This window comes from Ipomoea nil, unplaced genomic scaffold, assembly GCF_001879475.1.
Source record: "Ipomoea nil cultivar Tokyo-kokei standard unplaced genomic scaffold, Asagao_1.1 scaffold2036, whole genome shotgun sequence".
NCBI lineage: Eukaryota > Viridiplantae > Streptophyta > Magnoliopsida > Solanales > Convolvulaceae > Ipomoea > Ipomoea nil.
Genome location: NW_017618464.1, coordinates 4,538,906 through 4,554,309, shown reverse-complemented (window position 1 = coordinate 4,554,309; position 15,404 = coordinate 4,538,906). Strand labels below are relative to the sequence as shown.

The window sequence follows — 15,404 nt, the reverse complement described above, 5'->3', positions numbered from 1 at the left end:
AAAAAAAAAGTCCTCAAACTTTAACTTAAAAGTCTATTAGACTCCTAAACTTTTTAAATGTGTAATTACACCCATCAACAATTCATTTAGGTGTAATGAAGCCCAAAAACAAATTAATTAATGACCTGTTCAGGTCACCTTCCGACGAAATTTTTGACAAAAAAAAAATGTCAGGTCACCTTCCGACGAAATTTTTGACAAAAAAAAAATGTGATCGACGACCTACTGGTGAAATTTCCGGAAAAAAAAAGTGATCGGTGACCAACGAATTGTCGCCGCCGGTCACTTTTATTGCCGGAAATTTCATATATATATATATACACACACATAAAAACTTTAGCGGGTCAAATTACTTTGTATTTTTTTTTAAAGTATCAAAATATTTTTATATTTAACGGCGTTTCAACGATTTTGTTGACAAAGAACCAAAAATGATTATGTCACAATAATACTAAGACCAAATAAGAATTTTTTGATAAAAATAACTAAATGTGAACTACTATCTATAAATGTATGACCGAAAATAAAATTAAGTCTTAGATGATATATCTAAATGTATACTTTATATTATTAAAAATTACTCCCTAATCTCTATAATGTTAAACTTTACCGTTTTAAAGTTTCAAAATGTTTACAGATTAAGTTATATACCATTCAAAATTAAAAATTCACTCTTGTATATGTTATAACGTCTTTTCCCTCCTCCTTTATATTGTAATGAGTCTTCTTCCCCTTCTGTAAGTTTTACTCAGATCAATACAACAATTCACCATTATTGTTCTCTCCACCTTACATGTAACTGTTTCCATCATGGTATCAGAACTCTCACGGTGGAGCACATATGTTGTCGCCGTCTCCGGCGAAACAAATCAAGATCAGAAGTCTCCGGCGAAACAAATCAAGAAGTTCACGCTACTCCTGCGACTCCTTTGATCAATTGATTGCCCATCCGCACAGCTTCTACAACGATTCCACAGAGGAATTCAAGTTTGCAGCATTAGATAAGCCATAACATGGGAGATGGAAAATCCACTTTTCCTCAACATGAATGAGAATGAAAGTCTGGGAGGACTTGAGGCGGAGATTAAATGCCATTAGTATTTTTTTTTTTTCAAATTGAGAACATGTCCTTATGTTAGCATGACCTTGTATACACACTACAATTGCTTTAATCTTTTTTATTTAGGATCAGGGAAACTCAATTTTCATAATTTTTAATATTTAACTATTTAAGAAAATGTAATTAACGTAAGTATTTATTTTGATTTAAAAATATATTTTGACAATTTCTTTTTTTAATATATATATATATATATATATATATATATATATATATATTTACTTGAAAAAACATTTTTCTGATGCTTATCTCAAAAGGGGGCTTCTCACAAAGTGACGTTAGATGAGTTGATCAATATATCATATGCCCATTAGTCCTACTTCTACACCATCAAACTTGTAATTTACTCAACATTTTATCTACACTATTACAATAAGCTTTCGCTTTAACAAAGGGTCACACTTTCACATCGTTTTATTATAATATAATAACAAATCAATAAAAATAAAAATACAAAATACAAAAAATGTCGGATGCTACCATGCAGCAACCTTTTATAGGGTTTGAATTTGAAAACTTGCAAGTTATATTAATAAAAATAAAATAAAATAAAATAATTCACATAAGCTTGAAAGTTGAAAGTGATAAAAGTTCAAGAATGGCATTAGCCTTGCTATTTGAACTAAAATAAGTTTTCTCGATTAAAAATCAAATTAGGTTAGGCTCAACCAATTATTAAAAAATATTAACTTGGATGAGGCTGCAGCCTAAATTTTTAAGTTCTTTTTTTTTTTTTTTAATTGTGATATTACTTTTATCAATTTAAAATAATTAATATTTTATAATTAAATTCTTTATATATAATTTATATTTAATCATTTTAATGATTTTTTTTCGCTGATCAAGTTATATTTTAGATACACAAGGGTATTTTAGGTTTTTTGAATTGTGTACGGTGCGTCTTTCTTGCTGGTTGGGATCTTTCACCTCATACATCCTTGCCAAATTATCGCCGGTTGAGATGCAGAACTTTGATTACGAATTGCTTCCTTGAGAGAAACGATTGGCCATGAACTTCCTTGTCCTGATGGTTACCGCCTTGCCCGCCATGTTCTTTGTATTTTGACACTCCCTTTCTTTTTCTTTCCTTTATTTCTTTTCTGTTCTCTTTAATTTCATTTTCTTTATTCCTTTGCGTCTTCCTTTTGTTTTTTATTTTTCCATTTATTCGTTTTCCCATTGGGTTTTCTCATTCGTTTTCACTCGTCTGGGTTTTTTTATTGTTAATTAATAAATTGGTTCTTCTAAGATGAATCATTTGCTTGCATGCACATATTCGTTAACCTAAATGCACACAATCATTAACCTAAATGCACACAGTATTTCGTATACTTGTGTATGCACACATTCGTTAATCTAAGTGCACACAGTATTTCGTATATCAGTTTTTTTGAGTAACATGGCACAAACTCGTTAACCCAAGTGCACATATAGTTCTATATGAGTGCACACACACCACAATCCAAGTGCACACCAAAATGTTTAATATCTCTTTTCATACACAAATTAATTCTGCAAATTATGGCACACACAATGTAACACAAGAGCACACAGTTCAACCTAAGTGCACACCCTATTCTATCAACCCAAGTGCACACCCTATTCTATCAACCCAAGTGCACACCAACTTGTTATACGTCTTTTCACCACACACTCATTATTTACCTTATAGCACACACAATTTAACTCAAGTGCACCACATAGTCTTTAACATCAATCTGATTTTCGTGAATTCATCCTTTCAATATTTTTACACATTATGACACACACAACACAATCCAAGTGCACACGAATATATATGTAATGTTACGTTGGAATAATGCAACAATTGATATAATTAATATAAGATGACCTGTAAGATTTGAAGCTTCTTGTTTAAATCCAAATTCATAAACAAAATCCTAATTAAATCCAAACTCATAAACAATCATTCTTTATGTTGGCCGCCTAAAATCAAGGAAAATATCAGCATTAAATATTTCTTTTTTAATGGATGATGAATAAAATGACACCATTATCCCTTGTAATTAAATATGGTTAATTTGCTAATTAAATTGTAACTTGATCTTGATCATTAATTTTCAATTTTTGAATGGCTTAGATGAGTTCTTAAGTTCTTACCTAAGGATGAGTTCCTACTTGAATCCTTTATATATATATATATACACGGGGTTGAGTTCAAATGAGGACAACAATATATAGAGGACTGTGAGGACAAATAATGGGTACACAACAAATTAATACCAGACACAGAACTTAATACATAATGGCACAAAAGAATAAATGTAAACATCAGGTTCGAACCCAGGCTTTATAAATTAACAAATCTAGCACGCGACATACAAACTGTGGCACACGACTACAATCGGCCATGCACACGACATATCGGATAATGGCACACACTACATTTGTCCTCACAATCCTTTATAATATACTTGTCCTCATTTAAATACACATTTATACACACGTATGTATATTTATATATAATTTATTATCTTTCACACTAAAAGTAATTTTTTTTTCAAACGAAGATTTTAATAAATTTTAAATGAGGAATTGAGGATTGAGAGGAGACTAGAAGAGATCGCAAATTATGCTGTGCAACCGTGTGCACCATGTATACAGTTGCAAAATCGACGTCGTTTTGACTAAAAACGCGAGTCTCACTTTTTTTTTTAAAAAAAATCAGGTTCAATTCCGGACAATAGCATTTTTTTGTGCATAATTTGAATTATATATCCGCAAATTCATAATTATATATCCACAAGTTTATAACTATATATCCACAAATTCATAACTATATATCCACAATGAATGAATAACACAAAATTCAGAGTGAATAAACTAAATATCCACAATGAATGAACTAAACATCCATAATGAATGAACTAAATATCCATAATGAATGCACTAAATGTCCACAAATTCATAACTATATATCCACAAGTTCATAACTATATATCCACAATAATTTATAATTATATATCCACAATAATGCTGTTGAGGGGAATCAAAACTGATTTTTTTTTTTAAAATGAGACACATATTTTTAGTCAAAACGACGTCGTTTTGCATCTGTGTGCACCATGCACAGCATAACTATTGAGGAGAGATGATAAAGTCGTGTTTGGGCCTTATGAAGTCACTACTTTTGGACTTTTATCAGTGTCCCTATAAGGCCAAAATTTTTGTTAATACTGATAAATCGGCCCATATACTCAGATGCCATCATAATCATTAAATCATGCAAACGAGAAATTACTTTGTTCAAAACTTAGCCTTACATTGACGTCATGAGAAAACAAAACAATGACGTAATATTCCACAGCCTACACTTTCTAGAATCAGATTTTTATAAAGTTGGTCAAGAGACTTATAGGCTACGGAAAAACTTATGGCTGCTTTTGCCTGACATAATCAACGTTATTCGGTCTTAATATTAGTGTCATTTATTGATGTACACACATTCAAGACTAATAACCACTATTAATAAATTAAAGGTAACACTTGTGTGAGACTGTTTCGCAGGTTTTAATTTGTGAGACGGGTCAAATATTTAATTAATAAGTTGAATTTTTGATATTATTATGCAAAAATTTGACCCGTTTCAAGAATTGAGACCGTGAGACGATTTCATACAAATTTTTGTCATAATTTTAACATGAAAAAAAAAAAAGGAAAAAAAGTGTTTTCTAAGGTGGTGTTTGTAAGTGTATAATTGTTTTGGATAAGATTAAGTAAATTTGTTTTTGGTACAAGTTCTGACTCTACTATGATCTATAATTGCATCTAAATTGTGAACTAATTTAGTGTACAAAAATAAAAATTGTAAAAGTATATCTAAACTAGGTGTAACAACCATATTTTTTTGTTTGTTGACATCCAACTCCTAATAGAGATAAACTAGTTTAAGTTGTTATTTTTTTTTTAGACCATAAGATATTTGAAGCAGACTCTAACGGTAGGAGGTTAAGGGGTAAAGTACTAGCTAAATATACGAGAGGAGGTTTGAACTCCCGACCTCTCTTAAGAGCATCCTTATCAGTTGGGGTTATTAGGGGGAGAATGTAAGAGTGAGTAGGAAAGAGAATAATGTGGGAGGGGAGAGAAAAAAAAAATCAAAACAGATTTTATAAAAAAAAATATATAAAAAATAAGCATGTCATTTCTCTATTGGTTCTTTATCCTTCATCATTAATTATTTTTCTTGGGCAGAGTAATATCCCAACATTTACAGATGCTCCCCACCCCTTCTCTCTCTTGATTCTCTCTCTGCCATCATGGCATTTTGGGCTCAAAAGTAGTGAATTCTCCCATATTTAGATGCTCTAAGTAGAGTAGGAATGCACGATAACGCACGCCAACCAAGTTGGTTCTAATTTAAGTTGTTTAGATTGTCCATAAGTAACAAATGACGAATCCTAAGATATATTGTTAGGTAAGTAGTTCACTAGTCCCACTCTAGCAATTAATACGCCCGGGGAACCTACCGAGCAGGAATAATTGCTTGTGGGATGGGGGGAGGGTGTGCCTCGACGAAACAAGGGAATGAAAGGCTAATTTGCGTTGGATGCTCTTTACCCTCCCCACAATGATAGCTTTGTGCTCTTTACCCTCCCCACAATGATAGCTTTGTGCTCTTGGGAGCATTGGAACTGGCCTCTTCTCCAGAGTTCTTTTGGTCATCGAAAATAATTAATTTCGCCCAATTTTATTCCCGATTATATTTGTGTATTCCCTATCCACCCAAGCATATTTTTCATATACTTTTCTTGCTCACACGGGTTTTCAGATTGTGTGCCTAAACACAGAAAATCAAATCAGCACAGCAAAATTTTGAAAAGTGGTATTATACAACATCATGTATGCTACAGATATATATACCAAAAATAATAATAATGAAATATATTTTAGGCAAAAACTTGGATAATGCTTCGCTGTCAAATGACTACAACGTCACTGAGTTGAATGCCAATCGAGTCAACTCATTTCTCATTTTTGCCTCTTCTTTCCGGACTAGACCTGCCATGATCGCGACTCCACTGCTCCCCCAGAAACGTCTTCGCTGCATCCAAGCTCGGAAAATAAGTCGGCTCCAGAAATATTTGAGCTAGCAAGTCGCCGGAATCGGCGTTCACCAACGCCGGATTCGCCTTAGCTTCTAAGCTCCCCATAACGATCACCAAAAGCTGCCTGTAAGAGTAGTAAAACCGTTTCACCGCCATTTCGATGGCTTGAAGAGCTTGAAGCAGATGAATCTTCTCCGAGTCTTCTTTCCTCCGGTATAGCTCCATCGCCGCCTCCTGGATCCTCGGTCCGCCGTGAGGATCGACTTCTACGTCGAGAATACAGGGGACTTTGTGCCGCAGGCTCTTCGAGAGCTTCGTGATCTCCACCAGTTCTCTGGATCGGAAGCAGAAGAGCTCCGATTCGGCGACGGCTTTCACGGATAACTGATTTTTTAGACGGAGGAAATCGTCGGGATCCATTAGCAGGTGGAGGTCTTGTATTTCGGTTAAGAGTTTCCACGTCTTCTCTAGAATCCAACAATCGCTTCCGGCTTTTTCGAATTCCTTTCGATCAATCCTCTCTGAGATCCGATTTAGAAGCGACTTTGATGCGTAGATCCACGTTTCCAGTACCTGCAGCGTGGTGTAGAGCGTCTGGTTCTCGAAGTTGTGTAAATTTTGGCGCTCCGAGGGGCTTTTCTTCAGGGAGTGAAGCTCCGACGGCTTCACGATCGCGTCGTAGTCGAGGCTCGGTTTTCCGGTGAGGTTCGGTTCGCCTAATCCAACGGTGTACGAACACCGCCGCATCTCGCTTTCGATGGCGTAGAGAATCTTCTGAGCTATGTCCTCCGATTTGCGCCACGTCATCAGCCGAGGCAGCAAGCTAGCTTCGCTCGTGTGGCTCACAACCGTCGTTTCGCCGGAGAGCTTCCACACCTCAGCCGAGCTGTTCTCACGTGACAACACCACGTCCGACGACGTCAGATCGACAATCGGAGCCGCGCCACGCGTCTCTCCATCATCCTCACACAACATAGCAATAATCTCAACCTGACTCCGAGCAAGCGACTCCAACCGCCGCTTCCACTCCCGCCGGTTCGCGTACGGTCTAGGATCCGACAACACCACAGAAACGAACCGGAAAGTTATCTCCAACCCTTGCAGAGCCGGCGTGAGCAGCGCCTCGTTCTTCCACCCCGGAAACTCATCACAACTCCACAGCTTCCTCAGCTCCGGCAGCCTCAAGTAGTACTCATAAGCGGAACAAGCCGAGTCACTCGCCGTGGTCAACTCCCACACACGCGCCGGCGGCGCCGGTATAGAAATCTGATGCTGCTTATTCGAAATCCTAGGCGACGACTTACTGGACATATCAGGTGAAACCATCTCCGTCTTCCGATCAAAATCCAGCATTTTTCATAAAACCAAAGCAATCAAATCAACAAAGAATGCAAGAACAAATATTCAATATTCAAAAAATAAATAAATAAAGAAATCCTTTACTTTGAGGATAACGTTGGGATAGAAAGGCGTATTTATAGCGGGGGATGAGGGGGATGAACTGTGGAAAGGCGTGTGGGAAGGGAAAATAGCGGATTGAAGGAATTCAAAGACGCGGATAAATATTTAATTTAATAATTATTTAATCTAAAATATGATAACTTAGGGAGAAAAAGAAATAAAAAGGAAAAAAATAAATAAAAACGTGAAGCTTATCCGGAAAAGGATACGCCTAACGCAATAGTTAAGGTTCAATTCAAAATTGTTGGAATTTGTAGAACGGTCGTGCCATGCTCTCTTGTCAATTAATATAAAAGCCGCCCATGATATATCACTCAAACAACATGCCACGTTTCTCGACAAAGTTAAGTGTGAAAGCTTTCTACACATTTAAATCCGATGATGATGGGATTGAGATGATAACAATTCAAATTTAGATATATTATCTTGAAGTAAATCTTCTTATCCCAATCTTGAGTAAATCTCTATTTATATTGGTTAACTAGTTACCTATTACGTGAATAGTTTGTCTGATGTTAATATGTACTTTTAAACTAGTGTTTCAGAATTTATCAAAGTATTATTCAGTATCTCTGATGTATATTAATGTAAGATTATTAATTTTTCCATAAAAATAAATATTTCAAGAATGTATGATTATGACTTGTGACAAAAATGTTGAATTAACGGGTGCAATAACAATTTTAGAGGGAAACACTCTCATTGGATAGCATCCTAACCACATTTTTTTGCAAACACAAAACCCTATTAATTGACGTGATCCATGATTCCTCTTGTTGTCACTTCTACTAGAAATGAATTCTTTATTTGATCTAGTCTCCTGGTGTGCTTCACTGTAATTTTAGTGTCTTAACGCAGTGCACCTTCGAAAATATGACCAAATCCTCCTTCCCCAAAAAAGACGATAATAGTCGTAGTTTCTCATATGTGTTGAATATATACTGTAAATTAGGTGTATTGTTTCATCAATGCCTCATGCGTGATTCTAATTAATTGACCAAAGTTCATGTTAATTCTTATATTGTATTTTTTTAATACATCTAATATATTCATAGTATATGTTTAACAATGATGTCTATTTTGATTGGGATGCGGTTCGAACGAGTAAGTTAAAAATAATAAATAGTTAACGAAATATTCCGTTACTAAAGTTTACACTGACGGAATACAATAGTATTTATGAAAAGTAAATGATATAATATAGGATAAATAGGAAAAAAAATACTAAAATCAAAAAAATATGAATCATTCATTTCAACAAACAATTACACCATCATTTAATTCTTGTTAGGTGACTGACTTTATTTTTATTAGATTTGTAGATTTAAAAAATTATATACAAGTAATAAATTGTGAAATGTGATTATTCATGGGTTGAATATAATTAATTAATTGGTATATTATTCAATTTCGGTCCAAGCTCAATACACTATGAAATCTTATTTACTAAAAGTACATTTGGAACATATTGAATTGATTTTAGGGGATCATATTTATTATTTTGAAAAATTACTTCCCCTTAAAATATTGGCCATGTTTAGTCAAATAATAAGTCTATCAGTTAATTTTAACTTATTTGACCACTATTAATTGTTTGAATTGAGTAAAATAATCAATGAATGTTTGATTCATTAGTTTTTTTGTTTTTTTTTTTTAACAACTTGTTGTTCTAAAATACTAAAATTTAAAAAACTGTTCAAAGTAGTTTTTTCGATTAACTTTTTGAGAAAGTCATTTTGCATGTAATCAGTTATCAGCTAACAAACTAATTTATCAAACACTTTTCTACAATAAGCTAATACTATTAACTAGTCAAACCTACTAACACAATCAACTAATAACTATTTACCAAACACTCCCATTATCTTGTAATTAATTTTCTCGTTGTAAAGGATCTGCTTTATGATCCTTAATTAGTAGTTTGAGCAATATGAATACCCTAAAAAAGGATTTGTAATGGACACGTTCCTCTCTTTACATACTCTCAAACCAATAATAACTTCCAATTTTATGAGACCGTTTAAAATTATATACTTTTTTTTTTTGACGATTTTATTGGTTAGTCATCGACTACTTAGGTCTAAAACCAACAGTGGCATATAAGATAGAAATCACCATTTAGAAGAGTTCATTTATACTCTAAATTCATCATAAAGTAATTGATGAATGCCAATATATTATGATAAATAATTTTTTTTTGAAAGTTTATGATAAATAATTTTATAGTGCTAATATGAATAAAACGAATTCCACTAAATCTTGAATATATTGTGTAACTATACATAATTTATTAGCCTGTTTTGAAGCTACTCATTTTACAATAGTCAATAAGTATCAAACATTTATGACACCTATCACATTATTGTGTATAATAATTGGTGAAAAAATTGGTTTAAAAAGCATTTAATCTAAAAACATAATAAATCACCATTCTGGTTATATCTTTGAGTTATAGATGTATGTTTTTTCTGTTAATTGTTTTAATATATATGGAAAAGGAAATGGCCAGATCATTACTTTTTAATTTTTCACTATAATATTACACAGTATAATAAATCAAATCACAATTATATCATAAATATTTCACAAATTTAAACAATGGAACAAAAATTAAAAATAGAACGAAAATATTTCAATAATGATATTCTACATCATCAAGTAAAGGTAAATTTAAAATGAAAAAAAAAATATTTCAATAAGAATATTCTACATCATCAATAGTAAAGGCATATTTTAAACAATAGCAAAGGTAAATTAAAAATAGAACGAAAATTAAAAATAGAATAAAAATATTTCAATAATAATATTCTACATCAGTTAAAAATGGAATGAAAATTATGTAAAAATATCAGTGCATCTGATTTCTAATTGACTCATTGACTGAAAAAAGAAAAAATAATTGGCTAAAAATGAATATGATATTACTAATTGTCTGAAAATATAAAAAGATTGACTACAAATAAAAATTATTCATAATTGACTAAAGTGAAAAAAAAATGGTCAGATCATTTTAATTAAAAATTGGATGGAAATCTATATATATATAAAAGTAAAATCCTCCTAGCCAAGTTTTCCCCCCAAAACTTAGGGTCATTTAAGTAATATCAATATATTAATTAATTATGGAAAGAATATTATGGTAATATAAACTAATTAATTATGAAATATTCCTATAATATTGATTATGAAATGTTCTTCACCAACGTTCGTTGGTCACTAATTAATTATACCTATCATACTGCATAGTGCATATATTATATATAACTATGCATATATTATATATTATTATATATAAAATTACGATTATAAATATGTATGGAATATTCCGTCAGAATAACAAACATTATGGTAATATAATTATGGAAATTATATATTATTGTAGTCCTTTTAATTGTCTATATATATATAAAAGTATAAAATCCTCCTAGCTAAGTTTTCCCCCAAAATTTAGAGGCATTTTTGTAATATCAAATATTTAGACAAATATGGCATTTTAATAATATTAAAGATTTTACCTTTCTTGAGATCTCTTACCATTTTATAATTTTAATACTAAACCCTTTTGATCTCATCCATTGTGTATAAATACACCTTATATGACCATACACAACCCCAACTAAGGTTAATTATTTTATTGATTTTTGCTAATCATCATGTGATCTTCCACAGTTGAGGTTGATACGTGATTTGCACTGGTGAGGTTTTCATTATCTTAGTTTCTTTAATTTTTTTTTTCTTTTTGGGTTTTGTTTTGTTTTTATTCTTTTGTATTTTCTGATTTTTAAACAACAAAAGTGGTTCGTAAGAAAAAATGTTGATATATTCTTTTCTTTTTTTTGTCTATTTTTGTAGAGAAGATACGGATCTAGAAAGATTGATCGGGAAGCAATAGACTTCTAATCATCCTGTGATCTTCCACAGTTGAGGTTGATACATGATTTGCACTGGTGAGGTTTTCATTATCTTAGTTTCTTTTTTTTTTTTTTTTTTTTTCTTTTTGGGTTTTGTTTTGTTTTTATTTTTTTGTATTTTTTGATTTTTAAACAACAAAAGTGGTTCGTAAGAAAAAATGTTGATATATTCTTTTTTTTTTGGTCTATTTTTGTGGAGAAGATACTATACGGATCTAGAAAGATTGACCGGGAAGCAATAGACTTCTAATCATCATGTGATCTTCCACAGTTGAGGTTGATACGTGATTTACATTGGTGAGGTTTTCATCATCTTAGTTTCTTTTATTTTTTCTTCTTTTTGGGTTTTGTTTTGTTTTTATTTTTTTTGTATTTTATGGTTTTTAAACAACAAAAGTGGTTCATAAGAAAAAATGTTGATATATATTTTTTTTGTCTTTTTTTTTTTTTTTTTTTTTTGTGGAGAAGGTACAGATCTAGAAAGATTGATCGGGAAGCAAAAGAGTTCCTTGCTCATCAAGATGATAATGTTTTGTGATCGAGGGACGAATTATGTATATATATAAATATATATAGACTTATAGAGGGAACCATACTAAGAATACAATAAAAACCAAAATGAAATTAAAAGCATTTTTTAGTTGTCAATATATCAAAGCATTGGACTTTGTTTCGATTCAATTTCTCCGTTTTTAAAGTGTACATTTTTTGTAATAAGAGAGTAGTTTGTCTTTCCCCTCAAGACGTTTTTCTTGCCATTTAATTTTATTTTTTTTTAGGAAAAAAATGATTAAGTACTGTGGCTTTTTTTTCAATAGAGTATTATTTTGATTTTATTCTTCATCTGACATTCCTTGATATAAAATCACTTTACTAATGTAAAATAATGTTATTGACTTACCATGTTTGCTTCGATATGCTAAGCCATTTAAAATTTAATACGGAGTAAAATTTATAATTGTAATACTTCCGTAATAATATTGAATAAATATTAATCATATGTTTAGATTTAATAATATATTATATTAAAAGAATTATTTATTAACTTAATATAGTGATGGTTAATACGGGTAAACCATATATAAGCAATATTTCACTTTTAGAATATTATACCTTAATTATAAAAATTCTACCTAATAATTTTAGTATTAAAAGTCATACAATAATTACCATAAACAATATTTAATAATTGCCAAATTCTATTATGCAATAAAAATTACTATTATAAAATTTTTTGTAATATGGACACATTATTTTTAATTATTTTGATTTAATAATATTATATCTTATGTATAAAAATTCAAATAATACTTTTAGTACTATTGAATATTGATTGACTAACAATTATTTTAATTACTAAGGCAATTAATGGATATTTTGATTTAAAAAGTTTTCAAATATATGAATTATACATAGTAGCATTGAATCAATTAGTAAGACAATTATATTAGGTAATCTAATAAATAACTTACTTTTTAAATTATATCTCATCTTTAATCTTTAATAATGAATATTTTCTTAAAGTATATACATAGACTATGGTTATCAATATAAAATTAAAAGTATATATATATATATATATATATATATATATATATATAATGGATAATATTATTAGTACAAAATAAGTTATATTTACCTTAATAATTAATTATTAATATTATTACCTAATAATTATATATTGTTACCTTTTTCGGTGTAATTATTATGGTAATTTATATACATATATATTTTTATACTTAATGTATAATATATTGGCATGAAAAAAATTATACTTATCTTAATATATAATTAATTTTTAATATAATTTCTTTATTTTTTTTAAAGATAATTATTTTGATAATTTTTCTTTCATTATTTTGTGTGATTATTATGGTAATGTATTTCAATTTTGGAAGAGATTATTACAAATATTATAATTAATATAAGTAATATAATTAATGAAATTATTATGGTAATTGTCACAATATTTGGTAATTATACTTAATATAATTAAAGAAATTGAGAAATATAAGATTTCTTCCCTAGAAATATTTGTGACAATTTAGTTAAATTACAATTAATAAAATATGAAATATAATTAAAGAAATTAAATTATTAAATTAACAAAACATGAATATTTCTAATCATACATACACTTATGCACTATAATAATCATGCAAAATTTAAATGCAACTTTTTAAATTTTTAAATGTAATTTTTTAATTATAAATCTATCCATATAAATTATAATTAATGAAATTATATTATAAAATTTTCCTATTTTCATTTTAATAAATATTATGTGTATATAAAATGAATTATACAATCATATAAGGAAATGCGTCGGATTAGAGTTTAAATTTATTCATACAAATTTTAGAATTTACATTTTTTTTTATAAAACTAATCAAATGTTAATGTTAATAATAATAATAAGAATTTTAAAATCAGAATTATAAATTAAGTATTAGGGTAATAATTAATCTATATATATTATATATTATATATTATTATTATTATTATTATTATTATTATATAAAAACAAAATCATACCTTTTCAAAAAAAAAAAAAAAAAAACAACAAAATCATCCAATTTCATTTTCCCGCCCAAACTTTTGTAGTAAAGCTTATTTGGTAAGTAAATGTCTAATGGAAATTTTAAAAAATCTATTAATTGGTAATATTGCATAATTGGTAACATTACGTATGGTATTATATTCTATAATATAATAATATAATTGATAATATTATTGTTCAAGTATAATAAAAATCCTATGTAATAATGTAATAATAAAAAAATAAAAATAAAATTAAAATAATAACAATAATAATAATAACAATAACAACAAATTTAATAATTCAAACAAAACTATATACAAAATAAATTTAAATTAAAAAAAAAAAAAAAAAAAAAAAAAAAAGGAAGAAGACAAAGGTGGCTTCCCTTTGTAAATGATGTGGGATCATTTTGATTCCACATTGAAAATGTTTGGAAAGATGAGCTCTTAAACTCCTCTATATAAGAGGGACATTTACAAACATATAATTGTTTGCCCATCAATATGGGCAAGTATTGAGAAGTCCAAAGACTTTTATTTTTTTTATTTTTTCATTTTTTTTATTTTAGTACTATTAACCTGACAAATTATGCCGTGGATATGTGTCCACCTTGCAATGTCGACACAGTTCAAAAATTGTTCATAATTATTAATATATAATTCAAAAAATTATGAACATATAGTTCTATAATTATGAACATAGTGTTGTGAACATAATTATGAACATATAGTTATGTAATCATGAATATAGAGATTCAATAATTGTGAATATGAAGTTAAAAATTATGCATATATATCTTTATAATTATGAACATATAGTTCAGTAACTATGAATTTAGAGTTCTGTAATTATAAATATAGAGTTCAATACGTACTTATGAATATGAAGTTCCAAAATTATGAATATATAGCTTTATAATAATGAACATATAGTTTAGTAATTATAAACATAGAACTGTGTCCACCTTGCAAGGTGGACACGGTTCCACAACATAACTATTCGATTGACCCTGTAACATGTAAACTTTCTCAACCTATTGAAACCCAACGTGTCAAAAGGCTCTTATTTAAGAAACCTTAATGGCTTCTTATTTTAGTTTTTTTTTTTTAATTTTTTTTTTAAATTTATTAGGGGGTTTGAGAAAGATTAACCCAAAATGTATATGAGTTGTTTTAGTTTTTAGCAGTTTGGAGCAAATTGCTAAGTTATTAAATAATATTTTTGGTGTTTTGATTAAATATAAAATGTTAAACAACGAATTTATTAAAATTTTGACGAATTTGCCAAATAATCAGATTACA

At 29.4% G+C, this 15,404-nt stretch overlaps 1 protein-coding gene across 1 annotated transcript; it reads right to left on the bottom strand.

Moving 5' to 3' along the window:
• Window positions 1-5,940: 5,940 nt before the first annotated feature.
• Window positions 5,941-7,641, bottom strand: LOC109148161 (nematode resistance protein-like HSPRO2). Its single transcript, XM_019295989.1, has one exon. It carries the CDS (start codon window positions 7,540-7,542, stop codon window positions 6,106-6,108), a length of 1,437 nt encoding a protein of 478 aa, XP_019151534.1. The 5' UTR covers window positions 7,543-7,641; the 3' UTR covers window positions 5,941-6,105.
• Window positions 7,642-15,404: the final 7,763 nt, after the last annotated feature.